Here is a 26213-nt window from a genome sequence, read left to right as displayed (position 1 = left end):
GCTCACATGCTGGGGTTCACACTACCTTATCTGGCCTGATGTTCTTCGTGTTTCACTGTTGCAGTCATTACATTTGGGTAATCTGCTGGCAGGTTGCCCTCAGTCGGCCTGATCAACAAAGTCTCTGGTCCTGCGTCCGTTGCTGTCTCTTCTTCCATGACTTCAGGTTGTCAGGGGTATAAAACATGCAGCCGACGCCATTACATCAGTCTTTCTTGCCATGCGGTGCCCGAAGCATAAGCAGTTCGCAAGTGCCGGTCGGCCGACTCCTGAAATTTTCATTTTCGAGTTTCAGAACCAAAGTCTTCAACTAAAAAGCTAAGTACCCCTTTGGGGAAACTTTTTCTTGCTCCTTACCGATGTCAGTAAAAGTTAATAATTGTATTACTTGTGGGAAGCAAATACCTCATAAGGATTTTCACGTGTACTGTATTCCTTGCCTAGGCCCTGACCATGATGTTCCTTGCTGTCGGTTCTGTGCTTTAATCAACACACTATCCGTCGTTGGTACATTTTTGCTTATAAATATTTTGGATCATGGTTTAATTATCCAGAAATGACGGTTAGCAATCCGACTACCGGAATACCTAAAAAACGCAAAGAAAAAGACAGAGACAAGCCGTTGAGGTCCAAAACTGCCAATGATGCTTCTCCTAAGCCAGTCGCCAGTTTGCCGGTACTCAGTGAGGCACTTTCGCAGCCCCTGATACCCGCTACTTCTAATTCGCAGGCCTCTACTGAGACCCATTCAGAGTCAGGTATGCCGCGAGATGCTTCAATTATGGAACCCGCAGATGTCTCTACCTTGGATGGGTCCGGAGCCGCTGTGCAGGCACCGGCTTCTGAGGGTGTATTCAGGCCTACAGATTTGTATATTAAACCGACATAATCTTCAATATTAAGGCCAAAATCTCGATCTATGTCTAAAAAAACGATGCCTAGGCCACATGTGCAGGCCCCTATGCCTAAAAAACAAATGATCAAAATGGCTGAAGAATTAATTACTCTAATCATAGGTAGCCAACCCCCACCTTCAAAGAGGCCTAGGGCTGAACTTGATAATGAATCTTCTGAACAGGATTATATTTCTTCTGACTCTTCTAATGAACAGGATTTGTCTATACCTACTTATGAGGACTCTGATGCAGAGGATTCCATTCCTTCTGCTTCTCCCCCTGAGGATTTTTCTTTTGGGGAAACTTTGCATACCTTAAGGGAACATTTCCACTGGGAAAGTCAGGATTTTTCTGAATCCAAAAAGAAGCTTAGGGATTTACAGGATTTATTGCATTCAGCTGAACAAGTTGGAAAACATACTTTGCAATGTGGTTTTGATTCTTTGGAGTCCTCTTGCAGGGTTGCTGTTACTCTGTCTGTGCTTAGAAGGCATGCTTGGTTTAAGGAGCAATCTCTGCCTGATCATGTTAAAGCAAAATTGTTGGATGCTCCTTTGCAGCAGGACCGTCTGTTTGGCAATAAGGCTGAAGAAGTTCTAAAAAAGATGAAGATAAGGCTAAATCTATGCAGACTGTGAAAGATTTCTTACAAGTACAACCTCCAAGATTTAGTAGGCACTGGCCTACTAAGAACTAGTCCTTTCCAGTTCCTTCCAGAGCCACTCAAGCCAGACCCAGACATGCCAAAAGCACCAAGTTTCATTCCCAAGGGACTTTCAGAACTAAACAATGGGGTGCCTCCTCTTCCAAATCTGGAAACAACAAGACACCTCCCTGTGGTAAACAGTCTCAATGACTTTCCTTTAGAATTACCAAGCACTTACCTCTTAGCAGCCCCGTTGGGGGGAAAACTGGCACTTCATGCAAAAAACTGGCAACTTATAACCCAGGATAAATGGGTTTTAATTATAGTGTCCCAGGGATACAGATTTCATTTCCACACGTTGCCAACTCCAAGCGGATGGCCAGACCTGCCCCCAAATCAGTGGGCAGAGGCTCAGAAACAAGTACTTTCCCTCCTAAACATATGGGGGCTATTCAACCGGTACCAGAAGAGGAAAAGGGACAAGATTTCTATTCCTGGCTTTTCCTGGTACCTAGAAAAGACAAATCATGGTGTCCAATTCTGGACTTGTCTACTCTGAACACTTTCCTGGACATTCCAAAATTCAAGATGCTGATTCTTCACCAGTTACTTCCTATGCTAGGCAAAGATGCCTGGTTGACGACTCTAGATCTAAAATAGGCATACCTGCATATCCCAATCAGGGAATCTTGCAGAAGATGCCTCCGCTTCATAGCAGGCTTTTTGCATTATCAGTTCTCTGCACTGCCTTTTGGCTTATCTACTGCACCCAGGGTCTTTACAAAGTGCTTGGCTCCAGTAATTGCATTTTGCAGGCAAAGAAATATTCAAATATATCCATACCTGGACGATTGTTTAATGCAGGCAGAAAACAAAGCTATTCTTCTAAAACATCTGGCGTTTGTAAAAAGGGTTCTAACTTGTCTAGGGTACACCATAAACGAAAAGAAATCACAACTAGTACCCTATCAAAAAATAACATTCCTGGGTGCAAGCTTGAATACAATTGCCCAGATGGCTTACCTTATGACAGAAAAGCAAATTCAGTTGGTGACTTACTTCAAACAGGTGACCACAAAAACCCTGCTATCAGCAAGACAAATATTGCAAGCCTTGGGTTTCATGGCCTTCTGCATTTTTCTAATTCCATATGCAAGACTGCATATGAGGAAACTTCAGTGGTACTTAAAAAGTTTATGGAGTCAACATTCTCGCAGCCTGGAAACAATGAATTCTGTCATACCTTGCCTGCAACTAGAGTTCCTATGGTGGGCAGAGGCCTCACACCAAAACAAGGGACTGCCATTCACACCACCCCCTACCGCCCTAACCCTAACTACAGATGCATCAGACTGTACATGGGGGGTTCATCTGGTAGGGAAGTGCATTCAGGGCAAATGGAGCTCGAATCAAATGCACCTTCATATCAATCAAAAAGAAATGCTAGCTGTACAGAAAGCACTGACAGCCTTCAAGGACCTTCATCCAGGGCAACTAATGGTAAAGACGGACAACACCACAGTTATGTGGTACATAAACAAGCAGGGGGGGTTACACATTCCCACCCCCACTGCAGACAAGCTATGGCATTGTGGAACATGGCCTTGAGCTATCAAGTACAACTACATGCCCAATTCCTGCCAGGAATGCTGAATATTTTGGCAGACGATCTAAGCAGAAATCTCATGGACCCACACGAATGGAAACTGGAACCATGGATTTTCAATATGTTGACATGCAAATGGGGGAGCCGAGACATAGATCTCTTTGCCTCACCCCAGAACTACCAGTTGGACAAATTTTGCACAAGAACTCCCCAGAAGCCTGGAAAGTGGATGCTCTGTCCTTCAGCTGGGAAAACCTATCAGTCTATGCTTTTCCCCCTCTGCCTTTGCTCTCCAAAGTTCAACTAAAAATCAAACAGGACAAACAAAAAATGATTTTGCTTGCTCCAGACTGGCCTTGCCAACACTGGTACCCACTCCTACGCAGTCTGTCACAACTTTCTCCATGGCACCTGCCTCAGACACCTTCCTTACTGTCTCAGCAGAACCACCAAATTCTGCACCCTCAGCTCCAAACATTGAATCTTGCAGCTTGGCTGATCACTTAAATTCCCACTTGACATCCACCACAGGTTTGCTGAGGGATGCTATTTTGGAGGCGAGAAGACCTAGTACCAGAAAATCTTATGCTGACAAATGGAAAAGATTCTGTGCCTGGAATCAGTCTCAAGGGATGACCATAGCAGTGCCCAATTTACCTCAGATTTTGCAATACATATCTGAGATGCTTCACAAGGACCTATCTTTTTCTTCCATAAAAATCCATGTCTCAGCCATTTCAGCTCATTACAACATAAACCCCCCCCCCTTCTCTCATCCTCTGTTAAAGCAGTATCTCAGAGGGGCCAAAAACTTAAGGCCACCCAGGAGAGCTCCAATCCCTGCCTGGGACCTTAACTTTGTATTGGAAAAACTCACTCTACCTCCTTTCGAGCCAGCTGCTACTGCAGACGTAAAATTCCTTTCCTGGAAAACAGCCTTCCTTTTAGCAGTCACTTCGGCTAGGAGGATTTCTGAATTACAGGCCCTTATGGCAGTGGAGCCTTTCATCATCTTTCATGCGGACAGGGTGTCACTCAGGACCAACCCATCCTTCATGCCCAAGGTGGTATCCAGTGTGGCTCTTAATCAGTCCATTCATTTGCCAGCTTTCTTTCCCAGTCCACAGAACAAAGGGGAGCGGATTCTGCATTCATTGGATGTACACAGACAACATAGATTTTACTTGAACAGGACTACATCTCGAAGAAAATCTGAACCACTGCGGGTAGCATTTGCTGCAGGGGCAGAGGGAAAGGCTATTTCAAAGCAAACCATTTCCAAACGGATAAGCCATTGCATTAATTTCTGCTATAAACACCATGGAAAACCTATCCCCCAGGGGATCAGATCCCATTCCACCAGGACTGCATCTACTTCTACAGCCTTTCTCAAAGGTGTTCCTACCAGGTATATTCTAGAAGCTGCTACCTGGAGTTCAGTTCATACTTTCACTAAGCACTATCACTTACCAATTTACTCTAAATCCAGAGCTGGCTTTGCCACAGCTGTTTTGCAGGGCCTTTTAGCCAGTCCTAATACTGTATAAATCCATCCTCCCTACCTTAGCTTTGGGAACCTACCCAAATGTAATGACTGCAACAGTGAAACATGAAGAACATGGTACAGTTGTGTACACTTACCATAAATGTAGATGTTAGAAGTGTATTCACTGTTGCAGTTCTGGTTACTCTCCCTCCAACCCCCTGTTGTTTCTCTTACTATGCCTCCTCTTTATTTTTTTACACTTGAAAGCCTTTTAGTGTATTTGCTTTTATTTGGAGGTATATATTTTTGTGTTTAAAATTATTTATATATTTTACTCCCCATTTGGGGGGCACCTGACATCTGGGGCAAGAAAAAGTGATGTAATGGCATCGGCACCATGTTTTATACCCCTGACGATCTGATGTCATGGAAGAAGGGACAGCAACCAACGCGGGACTCAAGACTTTGTTAATCAGGCCGACTGAGGGCAACCTGCCAGCAGATTACCCAAATGTAATGACTGCAACAGTGAATACACTCGAACATCTACATTTATGGTAAGTGTACACAACTGTACTTTCTTCCTTGTCAAGTCTGTGAGAGGAGCAGCTATGATACTATAACTGTGGATGAACTTTTTGTAGTACCCTGTTGTTCCTAAAAATGCCCTCACCTGCTTTTTAGTAACAGGTGCAGGCCATGCCTGAATGACTTCCACTTTGGCAGGTTCTTGCCTTATCTTACCACTCCCCAATCTACGTCCTAGGTAGGAGACCTCTGGCATACCCACCTGACATTTGTTCGGCTTAATGGTCAACCCTGCCCTCTGTAATCTGCCCAGCACCTCCCTAACATGTTGAAGGTGCTCTGGCCAAGAATGGCTGTAGATGGCAATATTACCCAGGTAAGCAAGAACAAACCCTCCTGCTCCGGCTAGGATATGATCTACCAGCCACTGGAAAGTCGCTGGGGCATTCTTCATCCCAAAGGGCAGCTTTGTGAACTCATACAAGCCAAAAGGAGTCACAAAGGCTGATTTCTCTCTAGCACTGGGAGTCAAGGGCACCTGCCAGTAACCCTTGGTAAGATCAGTGGCTGTAAGGTACTTAGCCCCACCCAGCTGCTCTAGGGCCTTATCTGTCCTAGGCATGGGGTAAGCATCTGACTCTGTGTGACTATTTAATTTCCTGTAGTCCACACATAACCTGATGCTGTCATCCTTCTTTGGCACCAGCACCACTGGGGAGGCCCAGGGACTGTTGGACTCTTGAATCACCCCAAGTTCCAACACCTCCTGTACCTCCTGTCCCAAAGTATATCCGACCCTCTCAGTCACCCTATAAGGGGCCTGCCTAATAGGCCTTTGGGGTCCTGTAGCCACCTGGTGCTGCACCAGGTGGGTGCACCCTGGTTTCCCAGTTAACATGTCCCCAAACTCCTGCAACACTGCTCGGATTTCTCAAACCTGGGTAGGAGATAGCTGCTGGGACATTGCTACCCCTTCCACTGAGGTGTCAGCTCAAGATCAGTCCCCAGATCTCCCTCAGTCTCCTCCTGCAATCCACTGCAGATGCTCAGCACAAGGGCCTCCCTATCATGGTAAGGTTTCATCATGTTTATGTGGTACAGTTTGTGCCCCTGCCATCTGCCTAGCAGTTCCACCATGTAGTTAACATCACTTACCTTTCTTACCACCTTGTAGGGACCCTCCCAAGCTGCTTGCACCTTGTTGTGTCTGACAGGAATGAGAACCATTACCTGCTGCCCTACAGCATACTCTCTAGCTTGAGCATTCCTTTCATACCACACCTTTTTTCTGTTGGGCTTCTGCCAGGTTCTCCTGGGCCAAGCCCATGAGTTCCCCGAGCCTTGTTCTGAGGTTTAGGACGTATGCCACAACAGACTGCTTGTGAGACTCGCACTCACCTTTCCACTCATCGCAAACTAAATTAGAGGTCCCCTCACCCTATGCCTATACAGCAACTCAAAGGGTGAAAAACCTGTGGATTCCTGGGGAACTTCTCTGTAAGCAAACAGATGGGGCAAATATTTGTCCTACTCCCTCTTAAACTGATCTGCAAATGCCAGTACCATGGACTTGATTGTAGAGTTTAACCTCCCAACAAGACCATTAGTCTGGGGATGGTCTTCATGTGCTTCACCCCACAGGACTTCCACAGACAACCCATCAGGTCTGACATGAAACTGTCATCTCTGTCGGTCAGTATTTCTTTTGGGAACCCTACCCTGCTGAAAATCTCTAACATAGCATTTGCCACCTTCTCTGCCTCAATGGAGGACAAAGCCACTGCCTCAAGGTATCATGTAGCATAATCCACTACCACTAGGGTATACTTTTTCCCTGTGGAACTTTGGGTACTCAGAGGACCCACAATATCCAAAGCTACCCTCTGAAATGGCTCGTCAATCACAGGTAAAGGCATCAAAGGAGCTCTTACCTTGTCTCCTGCCTTGCCTATCTTTTGGCACTGCTCACAGGTCCTGCAGTACCCTGTTTACATCTCTGGAAATTCCAGGCCAATAGAAGTTCTGCATAATGCGCCTCTTTGTATGTTTTATGCCCATATGACCTGCAAAGGGAATATCATGGATTATGGCTAGAAGGGACAGATGGTATGCTCTAGGCACTACCAACTGCTGTACTCTCTCACCTTCTAGCCCTCCCTCAGGGGTCCACTGTCTGTATAGTAACTCTTTGTCCCAGTATAGAGATTCCCCCTTTCCTTGAAAATCAGGTGCTTCCCTAGCTACCTGTGTCAGGCCTTGCAATATAGGGTCTGAGAGCTGAGCCTGTCTCAACTCTCTCTCCTTGTAACCCTTCCCAGCTCCCCTTCCACAGGAAGTCTGGCATCCTCTGACATTTGTGCCTCACTGTCAGCCTGGGTTCTCCTACTCACCTCTGCATTTGCAGTCATTCTGTCCAAGGAAACATCAGTACCCACAAGCAGCTGTGGCTGACATTCAGTCTTACTGCTACAGAGTAGCTCCCTCCTTGAAGTATCCACCTCACCAGTTCTGGCTGCAGGTATGCAGTCTGTCTGGGTCTTCCCCAGGCTACCAGACTTACCTGCTTGTCTCCAAGCCTGACTACATGTAACTGCATAAGCACCATGGTACAGCCTCATCCAAATTCTTCCCTCTCAGGACATCTGCAGGATGGTAGTTTAGTACCTCTGTTGTCTCAAGATAACCTACTATTGGCATTTTGTCTTTCCCACTTACTGGCTCCCTCACCTTTGGTTCCCTACCTTGCCTCTGTGGACACCTGTATGCCACATGGCCCCACTGGTTGCATTCAAAACATTTTAACCATAGCTCCCGAATGTGTACCTGGACTAGTGGCTTCCCCTGCTACTGGCAGAGTCTGTTGTGGCAGTCTGTGCTGGCCATCACCGGTTCCTTTAGACCCATGAGCAGTACTGGGGGTCTCCTTCCTGTGCAGGGCTGTCCTGCTTGCCAGGTATAGGACTCCCTCCTTCCCCAACTCATCTTAAGTAGCACATTGTCTATCAGATAACCAGATCCTCATGTCCTCAGGCAAAGTGCTAAGGGCATCTTTCCTCACCAAAAGGTCTGCCAGCCCTTAAAAAGTGGTGACCTGACATCCACTCACCCACCTATGGAAATAAGTGCTCAATTCAGCAACATATTCACACACACTTTCATCTGCCTTGCGCCTTTGCTCACAAAACTTTTTCCTATATATTTCAGGTGTTAGCTTAAACAGTTCTATAAGATATTTCTTTACAGCAGTATAATCAAAACATGCAACATCAGGCATTTTAGTTAATGCAGTTAAAGCTTTACCATGGAGTAAGGGGGTCAGGAACCGTACCCAGAGCCCTTGGCCAACTTCATACTGTTTACATACCCTCTCAAACATGTGAATGAAACTATCAAAATTATTCCCCTCTTTAAACTGCGGAATAAATTTACTGGCCTTTTGTGCTTCTGGGGTCCAATTACTCCCTTTCCCATTACCTCCATGACTCTGGCGAAGAGTCAGCATCTCCTTCTCATGCTGCCTCTGTCTGTCTTGTTCCTCAGCTTGCAAACATAAGTTTCTCATTTTCCTCAGCCTGCAAATGTCGCAATCTCTTATTTGCTTCTAATTCCACATGCCTGGCCAACTCAAGTCTCTTTAGCTCCAGCTGGATTTTTAAGTCCACTGCAGAAAGGTTGAGCTGTCCATTCTCCAAGGGAATTATATCTCCACTTCCAGTCTGATTGTCCTCCTGGTTGCTGTTTTCTGATGCAGCTGTAACCAAGGCTGCAATCAGGTCTGGCTTAGTCAGGTTTCCATGCACCACTCCCCTAACCTGGCACATCTCTGCCAGCTGGTTCCTTGTCAGCTTTCCGTACTCCTCCGCTAACATGCTGCCTGCTCACCCTGACTAAGCTAACAAAAGAAATAAAACAATTGTGATCTGAACTCTGAATAGTCACTGCATGGCTGTTTTAGAGTACAAAAACACATTCAAAGCTCACTGTACACAAGCTACAGGATTCATTCTACCCACACCACTACAAGCCAATTAGTATTTGCCAACTAATTAATATGTGGTGTGGATATCCCGCCACTGCCAAACTCAAATGTTAGGATATCCCAACCACTGCCACCAATTAATATGTGAGGTGGATATCCCACCCACTGCCACCAATTAATATGTGACGCCTGTGCCCTGGCCCAGTAATAAAGGAACCTCAATCCTCACCACTAAAACTAGAGAGGACGTCTCATATATGAGGAAAGGATAACAAATATACAAATTAAAGTGCAATTTCCCTTAAGAGCACACAAAGATCACAGTCAGTCCAGGGCTGGTCGCTCCCTTGCTCGCCAGGCCCCCAGTAAAACTCCCCACTGGCACAGCTATAGAGTCCAGATCTCAGCCTAGCTGGGCAAGCTAAAATCTCCAGCACCCTCTTTGTCCAACCAGTGCTTCGTGTCCCTGCCCAAGCAGCTGACACACACACACACACACACACACACACACACACACACACACACACACACACACACATTTTGAGAAGAGGTTATACAACCACACAGACACTCCTGGGGAAGGCTGGCACAGGTTCTCCAGCTGTGCCCCTTTCTCCCAGACTATACCGTAGTAATTACTGCCACCACCCAACTATCAGCTACTCAAAGGCCCTTAAAAGGGTGTCCAATTATTACTGTGTAATATTAATATCCAATTGGTAGTATAGCCCAGGGCTAAAGCTATAGGAGTGGCTTTGTACAATTTTACTAAAGGCATACAAGTACTCTAAAGAGCTTAAATTATCTCTACGCAAAGCCAGCCACAGGTGAAAGGTTTTAAAATATTTAATAATAAATAATAAAACCACAAGACAATACTTTCTACTATACAGTGATAGTCAAAAGTTCAGAGATCACACAGAAATACTTAAAATAAATCAGTAGTACAGTTCTGACATCACAGAAAAACACTTAGTCTAATCTTTCTATAGTTTATATCTGTAAAAGAAAACACAAGTCTAAGATAACTTACATAAGACGAGAGGCAGATTGCTGAGTTGGATAGTCAGATAAAAATGCTTAATAATCTCTGGTTTTCAACTGTTTAAATTGAAACTGCAGTCATGCTAAACATTACATCATCTTTTACACTTTCCTGGTGTTCCCAGGCTGACAGAAACTGCATTTACATTCTTTTACACTTAGAGCAATAAAGGACATTCCACGTGTAAATTCTGGTCATTAACTTTAGCCTTAAAACAATAGGAAGGAAGCCTTCATCTAGCCAGACTGGAGCCGACTTGTAAAACATCAAAGGCAGTGATGAAATTATTTTAATTTCAAAGGACCAACAAGAAATGCTTGACTCTAGCTTTCTTTACAGCAGATGGCAGTGTTGCCACATTGTTTTAAGTTCAACATTCATATTTACAAATGATAGAATTATCTGCACAATTTTATCTGGCTAGGCTGGCAGCCTTCACCCATCTCTACCAGTCTTCACACTGGACAGCAGTTTTTTTCCTTTTGTTATATAGTTTATTGCAGATGTTCACCAGACAGGTTTACTCTACCTTGCGGTGGATGATTTTTTCCCGTCTGGTATTCCTGATTCCATGCATGTATATAAATGCTTGTATAGTACTTTGTTGTAGATTTAGACAATGGTGCCAGTTCCTACAGAGGGGGAGAGGCCTGTGAAGCTGTTTATACCATCCCTCAGGAGGTTGTATTTGGCTTTGGATAAATGTTTTTGTTTGACCGTAGCTAGAAGGGGGTCAGGGGAGATGGTGACTTTGAAAGTGACCGCTTTATGGTCATATCTTACCATGGAGGATGATAATGTAAGGGTGCTGCACTGGTTACTCATGTTGGTTAACACCAAGTCCAAGATATTATCACCTCTTGTGAAGGTATCAACTAGCTGTTCCAAGGCATTTGCATTGATAAAATTAAGTAATCGCTGGGCATTTGTGTTCTGGCATGAGTAGTTTTATCAGTCTATGGTTGGGTAGTTAGTCACCCAGGATCAGGGTAAAGAGTTGAATCTTGATAGATTCGAAGAGGTCCAGATAGGTGAAGTGGGCATCTTGAGTCAAATTTGGGGGCCTGTAGCTAGCTGTGATTTGAATAAGGATCTTGTGAATGGTTAACTGCACCTAGAGTGTCTCTTGTGTGTTATACTGTTTGACCAGCCTGGAGGTGTGTGTGTCTTTAATATATATTGAAACTCTACCTCTTTTGGCTTTGCTGCCCACTGTTTGGAGTCTTTTCGATAGGAAGAGAAACCAGGTAAGGCTGGGGTGCTCTCTGCAGTTTTGAACCAGGTTTCTGTGACTGCACAAATTTCAGCATCTTCCAGGGTTAAGAATGGTTGCAGTGAGTGCAGTTTCATGTATAGACTCCTAGCATTTAGCAGCATAACCTTTAATTTGTGTTTTGTTGAAATGTTTATGTTGGTAGTTTTGACCTCATGATTTTTCCTAAAATAAGGCACTATGGGGAAACAAGGGCCTTTGCCAGAAGCCCAAGTGAGACTGATGTAGGCCATCTCTAGGAAAGCATTGTGGTCTGTCGATCATATCTTCTCAGGATGTCAGGTACTGGACCCCCTAGAATGACCCCAGAAACTAATCCAATTGTTAAAGTCAATAATTTTCTGTTTGTATTGAGGCATAATTCTGGGTGACGGTAGAATGCTGCTTATGGCTACGGACATACCTGCTTGGGACACATGCAGCGAGCTCAGTCATGTCTCTCTTCATATAGTCCAAGGAGGTATGTCTCAAGTAGGCCAGACCATCTGCTGCCATTTTATTGTATTTTCCTGGTAGGTTATCTGGCATGATAATCGTATTTTGATTTGATAGAGAAGCAGATGGTTTTGTGGAGAAAATGTTTCGGAGTATTGTTTAGAGTAAGGCTGTGAGGTAGTTGAGGTTGAGAAATTTAGGAGAACTTAGAGCTTATGAAGTATGTATTGAATTGGGAGGCCAAGCAGTTTGACTTAAGGACAGCAGATGGACTAGGTTGGATGACTTGATTAGGATTTAGTGGTTGACTGACTGAAGACCAGAAAAGTTTTGGGTTATTCTGATTTAAAATTTGGAGAGTGATGTAATATGATTTCTTATCAAATGTAATCCTTTCCATGGTGCTATTTCTGAAGTATTTATATTTTTGTAGGCCAGACTGTCATCTTTTTTTTCTCCAGGTTTCTCATACTTTGTTTTTTATGTGCATAAGTTGATTGGCTTGTGTGGAGAGCCAGGGTTGTGGATTTGCTTTGGTTCTTTTGTTTTTTTGTTTTTTTTTAGGGGCATGTACATTTAAAATGTTGAGGAAAGTGGTGTTTAAATACAGAGACAGGATCATCTAGTTGAAGGGTTAGTAGTTGATTCTGGTTTATTCATTTTAAAATTGAGATGAATGTGTCATTTTAGGAGAAGGACAGATTACAAGTGTGGTAGAAGCAGGGGAGTTTATGGATATTGTGGTGGTCCCGTACAGCAAAACTTGGGAGGACGCATAGGCTGTCAGGGAGAGCAGCTGAGGAGATAATTTTTTTTGGGGGGGGGGGGGTTTAGTGAGGATCTAAGGTGAATTTCCTTTCGGAATGTGCATCGTATCCACCTTTGGATATAATAAGCTCGGTTAGCCCATAGAGGTGTTTTGCATCATTAAAGGTACCATTGCTTATGGTCTCCCTTTATGTTAACTTCCTGTGAAATGTTTAAGGAAACTTGGGAGAAGAATTCCTCCACTGTGTTATTATTCCGTGAATTTATGTCTGGGTGTTTGAGGGATAAACTATTAAGTTAAAGGAGGAGTTATAAAATGTATCACCTCCACCTGCCATTTTTGGTTCTGTCTATTCTTAGAATAATGTGTCTTGGCGCTTGAATGTCCTCATCTTTTATGTCTTGCTTTAGCCAAATTTCATTAGCTATGTTAACATCTCATTTGAGGTATGCTGTCCTTGCATGGAAGTCTGCTAGTTTATTTTTAATACTACTAAAATTTATATTAAAAGATGGCTGGTTAATTTAGTAGGTTGAGAGGAGCAAGATTGTGAAGTGGAAACCATGGAGGTTAATGTGCTATGAGAAGGACCAGTGTTTGGGTGGACATCCCCAAACAGTTTGGTAGTCAAGACTGACTGTAAAATGGAGGAGGGACATTAATATTTGGATTTGAATGTAGTTTTAGGAGTATGGCATTTGGCACTGGATGGCAGTCCATCTTGCATCCATCAGGTTTGGTTTTACTTCTACAGTGCTTAATTGTGACATTAAACGAGTCGGTTAATGTTCAATGCTTTCTCAGTTCTCTGTTGTCCTTGAAAACAAACTTGTGTACCAAGTCCCATGTCCTCTAAAAAGAATTAAAAGAGAGAGAGAGAGACATCAAGAATTTATTTAACAAGCTGTTTAAGTGCCTGCCTCTCTTCATTCAGTTTGATGCACTAGCAACATAACAGATACGTTATGTCCAGTTTGTTACTAGAGTTAAAACTGTGTTTATTCAGCTTCTTTACAAGGTACTATAGTTACAGTAATCATATGCTGAATATATGAAAATGGGAACGTAGAAAACATTTTTTCTCCTTTGTGAGGAAAGTGTTCAGAAAACCCTAATAAATTTATACCTCTCTGTTTTAAAGTCATGCCTAATCCAAAGTGAATAATTTCATCTGATTCATGAGCTAACAAAGTCATGTTTAGAAGTGAGCAGCTGCAAAGTGTAAAGACCGCTAAAAAGGCAAATTTGGGAAGATAAACGCTCATTATCCTGGTTAGCTTTTTTTCATAATTACGTTTAAATGTGCTTGGTATGCATGTGTGTTGAGGGAAGGCATAAGTAATCTTTCAGGTTTGTTTTAATAATTTTCTTATCCTGTAGTCTCTCATTTTGTTAGAAGTTTGGAAATGTGTTACATCACAAAATAAGTATAATTACAGTTAATTACTATATAGTGGAGAGCACCCCTATACTGTGTTGGTCTTATCAAGCAAGAAGTCGACTCTCTGCTATTTTCTTTTTCTTTTTCATGTAACTAGATAAGTGAACTGGTCTGTGGTCTTTGGAATACACACATCCCACAGAAATAAAAAATGGTCTCAAGCTAAATGCAGAAAAGTACAGTGTAGTATTATTTGGCAAAAAAAAAAAAGCTGCCCCCACCTTATATGCTACATTGTGTACGACAACTATGGCCATAAGAGACCTGAGTTCAACTCTCTCTCTCTCATTCAGTCATCATGTTTCCATTATAGTTAGGAAATCCCTCTCTCTCTGGCCCACTTAATTTTAAGGGAATTAAAAATCAAAAGAAGTCATCCTACCACTATCTTTTTCCCTTTTTAGAGCCTTCATTGAATACATTGCTTGTGTGCTATGTACAAATCTAGGCTCAAATGGAAAGGTCCCAAAGAATTCTGAACAAGAAAATTAAAGGCCTTAAATCCTTCAGATGTCAAGAGAATGACACAATTCTTCATATGCTCTGTAACCTTCTCCATACTCTGAGGTGACCTGTGTCCCATTTTTTGAGTCTTAAAAGACCCAGCCCTGTTTGACCTCTTATTTCTTCACAAAACCAGTGGTTCTACAAATACCTGCACTAGGGTGCTAAATATATACCATCAAATAAACAAAATTCAACAGAGGGATTGTTTCCAAACTCTATGCATTTCCAGACTATGAATAAATTACCAACCTCTACACGTCAAACAAAATGTTATTTTGGCTACTTTTAAGGCTAGTCTTGACTATTAGAGACAGATTTAAACCAAGGTTGTCATGTTCAGCCATGCTTGATTTGGAAGGTGAGCACTATTAAGTGCTTGCAGAGGATAGCAAGAACTTTTAAGTTTGTTTCTTTAAACGTGTATATGGCTAGGCATCTTATGATCTCAATGATCGCTTCCTTACTATTGTTTCTGTTAATTCATGACGGCTAAATTACATAAATGAAAGCAAGAGTATACTTGTGTTTAAACACCATGTTGTTGCGAATTGTATGCAGAGCACTTTATGGTCCATGTTATAATAAGAGAGATTAATAACATCAGTATGCATCTCTCACAGGTTGTAGTGTCGTGACATCGATATCCGTGTAGTGACTGAGACCTGGTTCAAGGCTCAAGAGAGCACCCCAGCACTACCAGGCTATAACTCATACCACACTTTTCGGCCATGTAACCTGGACCGGAACACCAAAGGCAGAGGTGTATCCATATTCATTAAGGATATCCACACCTCCAGGCTAGTTGCTCAGCATAATGCAGCCGAGGTTATTCAAGTGCAACTAGCTCTGGGCAAAACTGCAATCCAAATTGCAGCTTGCTACAGATCACCCACCATGCCCCAGGATTCCCACTCCTCTTTTCTTGATGTACTGGAAAATATTAGGTTTCAAACAAGCACCCTAATAATGGGCGATTTCAACTACCCCACCATTAACTGGGAAAACTACTCGTGTACCAACTCCTTCACTCAACGCTTTCTGGAATTCATAAACTCCAATGCCCTGGATCAGCTTATCCACACCCCCACCAGGGGCAACAATATCCTAGATCTAGTCATTACCAATATGAGTGACCGGTGTTCCACACCTGAAGTCAATGCCTCATTGGTCCGATCCGACCATAAGCTAATTACCCTAGATACCCCCCCCCCCCGTTAAGGAAACCATAATAAAAAATTTCTCCAAAGCCAACTTCATGCTTCTTAAGACAGAAGTGGTGAACTTTATGACACCCATGCAGATGGACAATACAGTTACGACTACTGAATCCTACACAATTGCACTTTATAAGCACTTACATGAGTGCATGGATCGTGCTATCCCAAACAGAACCAAGACACTATCCTCCAAAAAAAGGAAGCCAATGTGGTGGTCCCCTGCCATAAACAAACTGTACAACAGAAGGAAGAAACTCTTGCAAAAGAGAGTAAAATCCCAGGAGTGGAGGAGCTCCCTGGTCAGCCTCAGTAAGAAGCTGTGATCCCTGATAAAATCCTCTAAAGCTAGTTATGAAAACAAACTCACCACTGATTCTAAAGGCAGCCACAAAGCATTCTATAGCTATGTCAAGAATCTGAATGGCAACACTCAGATCTGCTCTGAGTTACAGCACAATGGCACTAAATATACAGACCCAACTGATATTGCCAACATCCTGGCAGATAGGTTCAGTGCTAACTTTACCCCCCTCTCACCCCCTAAAGAGCTCATCTCTATACCGGAAGAATGCAAAGTTCCTGTAATCACGACTGCACAGGTAAAAACCACACTCTCCAAAGCCAAGAACACAGCATCAATGGGACCAGACAACATCCCAGGCTGCGTTCTACACGAACTACAGAATGAAATGGCACCCCACCTAAGTACCATGTTCAATCATAGCCTCACCTCAGGCTTTGTGCCTGCTGAATGGCGCACAGCAACGGTTATCCCACGCCACAAGGGGGGAGCCACCACGGACCACGGGAACTACCGCCCCATTAGCCTGACGAGCCTGGTCTGCAAGGCCATGGAACGTATCATTATGGAACTTATAAACAAAGACATTGCTAATCTCCAAACTCTGGATCCCACCCAGTTTGGGTTTGTAAAAGGCAGATCATGTCTCCTAAATCTGATAGACTTCTTTGAAGCAGTCACCAAAGCCGTAGACAAGGGTAAGGTGGTTCACACAGCCTATGTAGATCTCGTCAAGGCTTTTGACACCATCCCCCACTCTGGAATTATAGATAAACTTGCTAAACTAGGTGTAAATCCCTATGTCACAAGATGGGTTGCCAACTGGCTCACTGACCGAACCCACACTGTGAAAGTAGCAGACTCCAAATCCGACTTCAGACCAGTGACAAATGGAGTACCATAGGGTTCAGTCCTGGGTCCTCTCCTGTTTTGGTATCTACTTCTCTGAAGTACAGGCTAACACAGAAGGTCTTCGGCTAACGAAGTTCGCAGATGACTGCAAACTAGGAGCCATAATCGAAACTCCTAACGATGTGGACATCCTACAAAAGGGCCTCACTGAGACAGATGCCTGGTGTCAAAGCCATGGCCTCAAGCTCAATGCCTAAAAGTGCATTGTCATCCCCTTTGGTAAAAACTCTGTACCCATGAACTACAACATAGGCAGTAGTATACTTAACACCGAAAGTGTGATAAGAGACCTTGGGACACAGGTGGACAGTAGTCTCTCCTTTGATAATCACATCACCACAGTAGTCAGGAATTCCTTCTACGTGACATACCTCATCACAAAAGGTTTCTCATCCAGAAAAAAAGAGGTCATTGTTCCCCTCTACTCATCACTCATTAGACCCATTATAGAGTACAACGCCCCTTTTGGTATGTACCTCACAAGACATCTCCAACAACTGGAAAGGCCGCAGAAATACCTCATAAAGAGGATTACTGGCCTCAAACAGATGCCCTATGCTGACCGTCTCAAAAAACTCCAGCTTTACTCCGTTGCATATCCCCTACTCAGAGATGATCTCTGCCTAACATACAAAGCTATGTCAAATCCAGAGCTGTTAATCCCAATCCCTCTGAGCTACACGCTCTAGGGACCTAAACCTTGTCATCACAATAAACAGAACATGCTGGAGGGATAGATTCCTGTCCCAGAGACTTCCCATACTCTGGAATAAACTACTTGTCTATATCAAACAAAGCTCCTCATTAGCACTTTTCAAGAAGAATCTTGATGATTGGTTGGGAAATGGGAAATTCACCCTGGGGATCACTTCTGTGGCTCTGCTCGACAGTGGCACAGGAAAATAATTTTCTTGGGTGGCAAAAGCCAGGGTACCTTTTTGGCTGGGCTTGTATAGGCCCCAGGGCCGATAGCCTAGTACCTACCTATGAACCATAAGTTGTGATTACATAGCTGTGTATAAATGTAGAAGCCAATAGTACTAATAGAGCTGATAAAACTGTCACATTAAATAGAGATTAAGCTTTTGAACATGCACTTTGCAGATTACTTTAGCAGAGCTACCCTTTACATTTCAGTTACAAGGTAAACTCCTAAGGCACATACCCTGTTTCAGAGGCAGTTCAAGGTTAAAAAAAAAAAGTGTAGATGATGGAAAAAGACTTCAGTGAGCATTTGCAGTGTGCTGGTAAGAAAAAAGTGGAATGAATTGCAGTAAACATTAGGTCATCTAGCAGTGGAGAGAAATATGTGCATTTATAACATCACTGGTGACACTTAGTGGTGCCTTCATTACATTTCATGAGTACTTTGTACTACTGTGAGTTTACATTCAATGTATTGTGTTCCTGCCATTTGCTGTTATGCTACCCTGTTTGAAATGGATAGACTAAGCATCCTTATCTTAATATTTTGTAGGAACTTACAGCAACAGGTAGCTGTTCCCTGTTCACCTGTAAGGTTAAAAGATCCAAGTGTCTCCAAGGATGTGAAGCCTAAGGAAAGCCTAGAAAGCAGTAGTGACAGTGAGGAAAAAATCCCAACTGTAAAGTCACATTTACTATCCAAAAGAAAACTTGAGATTGAAGGAGAGGTGACAGAGAAGAGGAAAAAGGGAAGGCCTCGGAAAGACAACAAAGCCGCTCCTGTACCTGTGCCAGTGGCTGTAAATGTTCAGGTAAACAATGCATGGTCATCTGTTTTATTAATAGTCTGTTCTGTTATTGCTGCCACTTGAATGGCAGTCTCTGTGCATACCTTTAACTGCCCAATGTATTATTTGTATAGCCTTTGACATTTTCATTGTTTTTAATAGTATGGGAAAGACACTAACAGCACAGACTACTGGGTCAAAATGGCTGCTGAGAACAGAGAGGAATGTTTAAAGTCAACTTTTTCCTCCTAAACTGTTATAGTGCTATAAAATGTTGGAAACATGGAAGCTGGTGTCGTTACTTTTTTGTGCTGCTGGACTGGTTTCTCCCTCACTTTCACAAGTCTGTATATTCAGAAGTATGTGTAAAGGTGCAAACATAATTTGACTAGCCTTTACACACTGGTTCCTTCCCTGAATAGTTAACTGAGTATAGCACAAGAAAGGCAAATTCTGTTTATACAGATCCTGTGTGCTGACATTTAAGTTTTTTTTCTTTCTTAACCATGTAAGTGAACTGATTATGAAGGCATTTCTCAAGTATGACCCAGGCAAAATGGCATACCGACATGAATTAAATTAAAACAAGCACAGTATTAAGGGCAAAATTCAGGAAGTTTACAACAAGATGTATACCATGTGCATCTTGCTCTAACCTTTCCACATTCAGAGACATCCTGCCACAGTGCCTTTGAACGAAGATGTGCAGCACTACAGTGGGCTGTCTGCATGCCTGTGCTTGATGATAATGAGGCATTCCAGGAGAGAGACATAGGCTAATTAGCCATGCACTCTCCTTTGTAACTGCCTGCATAAATTAGCACGGTCACTCCTGGCTGCTAGTGGTAATGAACATGACCAAAAAGCCATTTTCATTCATTGTGGTTGAATTAAGTTCAGGGAACTTTCGTGGTCAGATAGTGTTAGTGTGTGTGCGTGTGTTTATGTATGTGAGAGGTTGCACATGTGTTTGTTTGTCCACCTGGAAAATAGCAGTGAGGGGTGACGATAAATGAGGGTGTAAGTTAGGTGGGGTGGGTCTGTATGAGCATGCATACATGGATGACTGTCTCACTGTGATTGGGTAGGGAGTGAAGAATGTGTGACTTTGTGTGTTGGAGTGGCTGTCATAATTTCACACATACCTCTGTACTAATGAGCAGAGCCTGCAACTTTGGTTTTGGGAGGAGATGCTACCCACCAGGCATAACTCTACCTGGGTCGGGAAGAACGTTAACCACCAGAGATAATTGAGTGGATCTGGAGAGAGCTCTGGACACCAGGGATAAGTCATTAACATTATCCATTACCGGCACTTAGTCATGGGATAGGAGAACAGTAAACACCAGAGATGCTCTGCATATTGTCCTGAAAGGCACTTAGAAAGGGAAAAAGGAAAACATGTGTTGGAGGTGAGGAATACTAGGCACCAGGGATACTAGCAATAGTGTGCTTAAAGGCAATAAAATAGGTTCAAGTTGGGCACACTGCCACCTCCCACAGAGAATGTCATTCCTGCGCCACTACTACATTCCAGGGGTAGCATTCCCTAAAAAAATAAAAGTACAAAAAACAGTAGCAGGTAGGAATGGGGGGGCTTTGAGCCCTACACACTTGTTATTTGGAACTGCAGCATGGGAATATGTCTGATTGGGGGGGGTTCAAGAAAGAGGAGGAGTCCTAGATGACATTAGGGAGAATTTTAGATATGTGACTTGGAGTCACTTAAAAAATTAATAAAGCAACAGGTCTAGAATCGCAGAGCAGTTTCTGCACAATTAAAAGTATGAAAATGGTGACATTATTGACTGATTGTAATCATCCATGATTTCTAAGGTTAGGACAAAAAAGGAGACATCCTGGATATTCTGGCAACCCAAGTACATGTATATAGGGTATGTAGTCTGTGTGTATTTGTGTGGGAGAATGAATGAAAGGGTCCCTGGACTGCCAGTGTTGACTACCGCAGGAGATAATTATCAGTGATTCAGAAACATGCACATCAGCTAGTAAAGCTGTCTTTCCACACTGTGGCTAATGTGCCTCTGAATCACAAAGTATGCATCGCAGAATCAGGACCTTTTTACTGTAGCTCTTACCATGTGTGGTGGGGTTCTTTCTAAATCCCAGAGAAGTGTTGACTGTAGAACAAAAACATTTTATTTTAAGTCCTTAATAGTAAGAAGTAGACTAAAATTTTAGTCAGTGTTATTTACAGTGTATGGCCACTGAATGGATTACATTGTTTGAGGTTGAAGAAGCAAACTATCTGTGTTGAGCATGCATTTTCTCCCATGTCTTATGGGCTTTCTCTTGGTATTGTGTTCTCCCACTTCCAGAAATATGTTTGATTAGCTATTATAAACTGTGCATGCATTTTGTGTTTACCGTAGCTATTGAGATCCATGTTGTGACCCAAAATGGTCTCGATGACCAGTTCACTTAATTAAGAAAATAAATAAAAATTTCAAATTCTGGCTTGTTTCATTTATGCAATTTCTTATAAATTTTTAATTGTTTAAGGTCTTAGGATGAGACTTCGATGTTTTTTGCATTTATTGCAGGGTGTTAAGTAGTAAAGAAGAAGATAAAATTCTGTTTGGTTCCTAATGTATTTCCTACAATAGCAGGGAAAATGTCAATTTGAGAAGGTAGGCCTCCCTTGAACCAGCAAGCTGGCCCTCACCCTACCACTTGTATCTCATTGAGGAGTGGAGGGCCTAAGGGAGTTTGCCAGCAGGGACATATGGGCCATAATATTCTCATCTAGCCCCGGAATACCTGATTCCCATACTTTCTTGAACCAAGTAGGTCTGGTTGGACATGGGTAGAGGAGCCATCGGGTTAGGTCCTGGGAGGGTGGAACTTAAAAGGATTTTTTTTTTTTTATTTCAGGATGATTTCTTGGTCCATCTGAGAGGATGGAGCTACATTCTAGTTATAGTGATTATGCCCTTTAACCAAGGTGATTATGCCCTTTAACAGAGGTACAGGGGATTCTGGAGTGGGTAACAGGAAGTAATTTCTTACATACATGGATATTGAAAGTTTTAGCAGGTGATGCTGCTGGTTCCAACTTGATTCAGATGTCCTTCAAGAATGCAACTGCAGTCATAACATGTGGGTTGTCCTGCTTGATACGAAGTTATCAAAAGCTGGCACTCACTGGGGGACCTTTTCTTGCTCAGCAGCCGATGTCAGAAATTACTGGAAAAGTTAACAATTTTCTTTTGGTAAAACAAATACCTCATAAGGATTTCACACAAATTATGTCCATGGCTGCTGATTTAATTTCCATGATTAGGGTTCACAGGCACATCTGAGAGAGGATCCCAGCCCTTCTGATGATGCAGATGATTCCATCCTCGGCTCCTCCTCCTGAGGATATTTCTTTTGGGGGAAGTGCTGCACACCATGAGGAACATTTCAAAGTGGCAAGGTCAGAATATTCTTCTTCTAGGAGCTTTTTTTAGGGACTTCCTAAGCCTCAGCACAGGCAGGCTTTAGCTATCTGGTACTAATGTTGATGATTTTTTGATTTGTATTCTATTCTAGTACTGATTCTCTTCTTCCTCCTCCTGCCAAGCCCAAGCCAGACACAGGGTTAGGGGGGAATCCCATCATTTATTCCATTCATTCAGGGCCCATACTGCTGATTTGAACAGGGGCCTAAGGGGCTAAAGGCCCTTTCAAAATCCTTCTTAAAAACTCTTTCCCAATTTCCTCTACTACTGCCAGGGGAGAGGGAGAGAATAGAAGCTCCCCTAAGGAACTTATTATTTCTTGCAGAAAATTGCACAGACTGACAAAGGACAAATGGATTTTGAGACGACAGGTTCGGGTTTAGTTTTCATTTTTTTCATACCTTACCAAGAAAACAAGGCAAACCTACCACCACCAAGAGATCAAGGACAATGGACTCCAAGGAAAACTCATCTGCATATAAACCAAAAGGAAATGCTGGCAGTAATGCATGCCATCGAGGCCTTTCAACAACTCTCCAACCAGGCCATTTACTTACTGAAGACAACAACACCACTGTGATGGTACATAATTGCAGACTGACAATGCATCTTTGGGAGAAATCACTGAGCCTAAACATCCAGTTACAATCCCAGTTTGTTCCAGGGAAAGACAATGTGTTGGTGACACAGCCTAAGCAGAATTTCACAGATCCACGAAATGGAGGTTACATCCGAAGTTCTTCAGACAACTCACTTTGACATGGGCAAGCCAGAAGTGGACCTTGCCTCCTCACCTCTCAACCATCTTCTAAAAAATTCTGCACAAACACATATCATCCAAATTTGGAAAGTAGATGCCCTCTCATTCAACTGAAACTGTTAACAATCTATGCATTCCCACCTCTGCTGCCTGATGACCTCCTCAGTATTACTAAATCAGAAGACAGAGACTAAGGATCATAGCAGAATAACCTTGGCTAAGACAACACAACACTACCCACTACTGGGTTTCTTTAAATCAAGCAAATCATGCTGCTGCTTTTTTCCCCAATCCTGAGAATAAGGGGAAAGACTGTTGCATACCTTGGACATTCAGACAACAAGGAAAAGCAATTTCAAAACAGACTATTTCTAAATGGATTGGACATTGCATCAGATTCTGTTATTCCTTTCATGAAAAGACTGTTCCAGCCAATGTTATTCTCCAAACACTACAAATCTCTCTATACCTCAGATCAGAGCAGGCCAGGTTTGATTGCCACACCATCTTTTCCTAGAGCATTCCTCCTCCCCCCCCAGCTAAGCTATTCTACCCTACCATGTATGTTAGCAGCTGCATTCTTGAAAGGACAGGTCCCTGTTACTCTTAGCTGAGGATATCTGTTATGGTGTATTTGTTTTATTGCTCTTTTATTTGTTTGGAATCCTGTCTTTTTGTCTTCCAATTTGATTACAGCCTTCCCTGCAGGCACCTGGGGCAGAAAACACTGAAGAAAATGGCATCGGGCTTGATGCTTATGTACTCCCACTGGAGGAGAAATGAGAGAGAAATGACGCCAGCCCGAGTACTTCTCAAAGGCCTACAGATGTGGTGAGTACTTTGGTACAGCTAACATTTTTGGAGTGGTGAGAGAAATGATAGAGTCAAAGAAAAGCATCTGTAATTTTTTTCTTTTTCTATCCTGCAGGCTACTACAATAGAGAAAGACACATCGGGTACTTCAGCACCAACTGTAGCATTAAAACTACCCACACCAACCCCACAAAAAACATTCACGTTACAGGTAAGCAATAGACCATATTAAAGGAATAGAAAGAACAATTGGTGCACTCCAGTTCATAATTTTTTGGGTTCTGTAGTGCTTTACAGCTGTTTGCATATTATTGCAGAAGGATGTACAGGGAAATTAATCCCCGGAATTATGTCCATCTGATAAAGAAGTATGTGAGACATTTTGATGTGAGCAATAGCCACTGCGTATGATCATTCTACTACTATGCAGAGATTCTTCCTCCAAGCTAGTCTGCGCAGTGCAAGGTTTGGGTAGGAAGAGTCCTTTTTCAACTATGTGTGGTAACCTTTGAATTGGTTACAAAGGTTGACATTTACAGACATCTTCACTTAGCAGGTTTTAACTTTGAGTAACCTGATTGGATGCTGTTCTTTAAAACTGCACTGCATCAATTGTATGTTCGTGTAATAACTGTTAGAGTGCATGATTCTATGCTTCAAGAGAGTAGAGTAAAGGAAGAATGTCATTTCTGACATTTTCCTTTTAGTTAAAGTTCCCTGCCTTGGTGAATGTTTTAGCAGTGTTCTTGGGTTGTGAATTTACTAAGCAACTTAATTTCAGAAGCATTTCTTGACCTTTTTCATTTAGCAGGCAGTAATTTGGGTACTTTCCTGGTGAGGAGCTTCAGTGGTCTCTCCAGCTGCTGCATGTGCTTTGTGAGGTACATGCCGAAAGGGGCACTGTACTCTATGAGTCTTATAAGGGAAGAATACAGGCATGTTATGACCACCTTGTCCCTGGATGAGATACCCTTACTAATGAGGTGGGCCATGTAGAAAATTTTCCGTACAAAAGAGGAGGCAATATGGTGGTCAAAAGTCAGGTTGCTGTCAACCTGGGTGCCCAAGTCCCTCACGACTAATTGTGTGCTTAGGACTTTGTTATTAATGTGGTAATTTGTGAGGACATCACTCTCCTCAAAGGGGATGATGACACAATGCATTTTTTGATATTCAGTTTGAGGCCATGTTTCTGGCACCAGTCATTTATTTGGGTGAGACCCTCTTGAAGGATGTCCACATCTCTAGGGGAGTTGATGACGGCACCCAGCTGCAGTCATCTGCACACTTGGTCATCCATAGCCCACTGGTTTTGGCCTGCATCTCAGAAAAGTACATCCCAAACAGCAAGAGTCCTCAAGACCGATCTTATGCCACTTGTTACAGGTCTTGCTTGAGGTAGCTTCCCCTATTTTGACTAGGTGGGTTGTATCGGTGTGCCAGTTTGCTACCCATCTGGTAATATATGGATTGATGTCTAGTTGGGAGAGTTGCTCTATTATACCCGAGTGGGGAGTAGTATAAAAGACTTTGGCCAGGTCAAGGTAGGTGGTGTGCACAGTCTTCCCATCGTCCATGTCTTTGGTGACTGTTACAAAGAAGTTGACCAGATTTAACAGGTATGACTTCACTTTGATGAAACCAAACTGTGTGAGATCGAGTGTTTGGAGGTTGCCAATGCTCTTGTTAATGAAGTCCATGATAATCCATTCCATGGCCTTTGCTGATCAGAATAGTTAGGCTGATGGGTCTATAATTTCCTGGATTGGTGGACACTCCACCTTTGTGCAAAGGGGTGACAGTGGCTGTCCTCCACTTGGCTGGGACCAAGCCGGTACTCAGGCTTTGGTTGAATGAGGTGCCTAATGGTGCTGCAAGATTCTTCTTGAGTTCATGTAGGATGCAGCCTGGGATGTTGTCAGGTCCCATGGAGGCTGTATTTTTTGCCTTTGAGAGGACAGTGATGACTTGCTCCCTAGAGATTAGTGGAGGGGTGCAGGTGATGGGGTTGTCCTGATTTACTGATGAGGGGACAGAGGGGTGAAGTTCTCACTGAACCTGTCTATCAGCAGGTTGGCTTATATGTATGGTGTTTGTGTATGTGGTTTCCTTGACCACCAGTTCTGAGCAGATGAGTGCTTCCTTTGAGACTGCGGACATATGTGAAAAAGGCCTTATGATTGTCTTTAGTAGATGCGGCCAGTTTGGACTCTAACTTTGCTTTGGAGGATTTCACTAGTGACTTAAATGTTGAGGATTTAAGTCCAAATATAGCACTTAACTATTTTATCTAATTTCAGGTTTGATGTAACATTGCTTCTTAAACAAGAAACAGTCAAATAACAAATTAACTGTTTACGGTATAATTTGAGATCCAGAATTTACTAGTGACTGTATTGTTTTATTTTCACTGTATTGTACAT

The 26213-nt window shown here is 42.9% G+C and overlaps 1 protein-coding gene across 1 annotated transcript in view; it reads left to right on the top strand.

The window, feature by feature from the left end:
- The window catches only part of LOC122800348 (protein HIRA), a 1504941-nt gene that overhangs the window by 1067546 nt on the left and 411182 nt on the right, over positions 1-26213 (top strand). The window contains exons 15-16 of the mRNA XM_044069797.1: positions 18519-18777; positions 23906-24001. Of these exons, the coding sequence (XP_043925732.1) occupies positions 18519-18777; positions 23906-24001 (355 nt within the window). The remainder of the gene's footprint in view (positions 1-18518; positions 18778-23905; positions 24002-26213) is intronic.

This window comes from Protopterus annectens, chromosome 4.part0 (assembly GCF_019279795.1).
Source record: "Protopterus annectens isolate FY-2018-M chromosome 4.part0, PAN1.0, whole genome shotgun sequence".
Classification (NCBI taxonomy): domain Eukaryota; kingdom Metazoa; phylum Chordata; order Ceratodontiformes; family Protopteridae; genus Protopterus; species Protopterus annectens.
The sequence above is the reverse complement of the archived record's forward strand: the minus strand, read 5'-3'. Positions and strand labels throughout refer to the sequence as shown.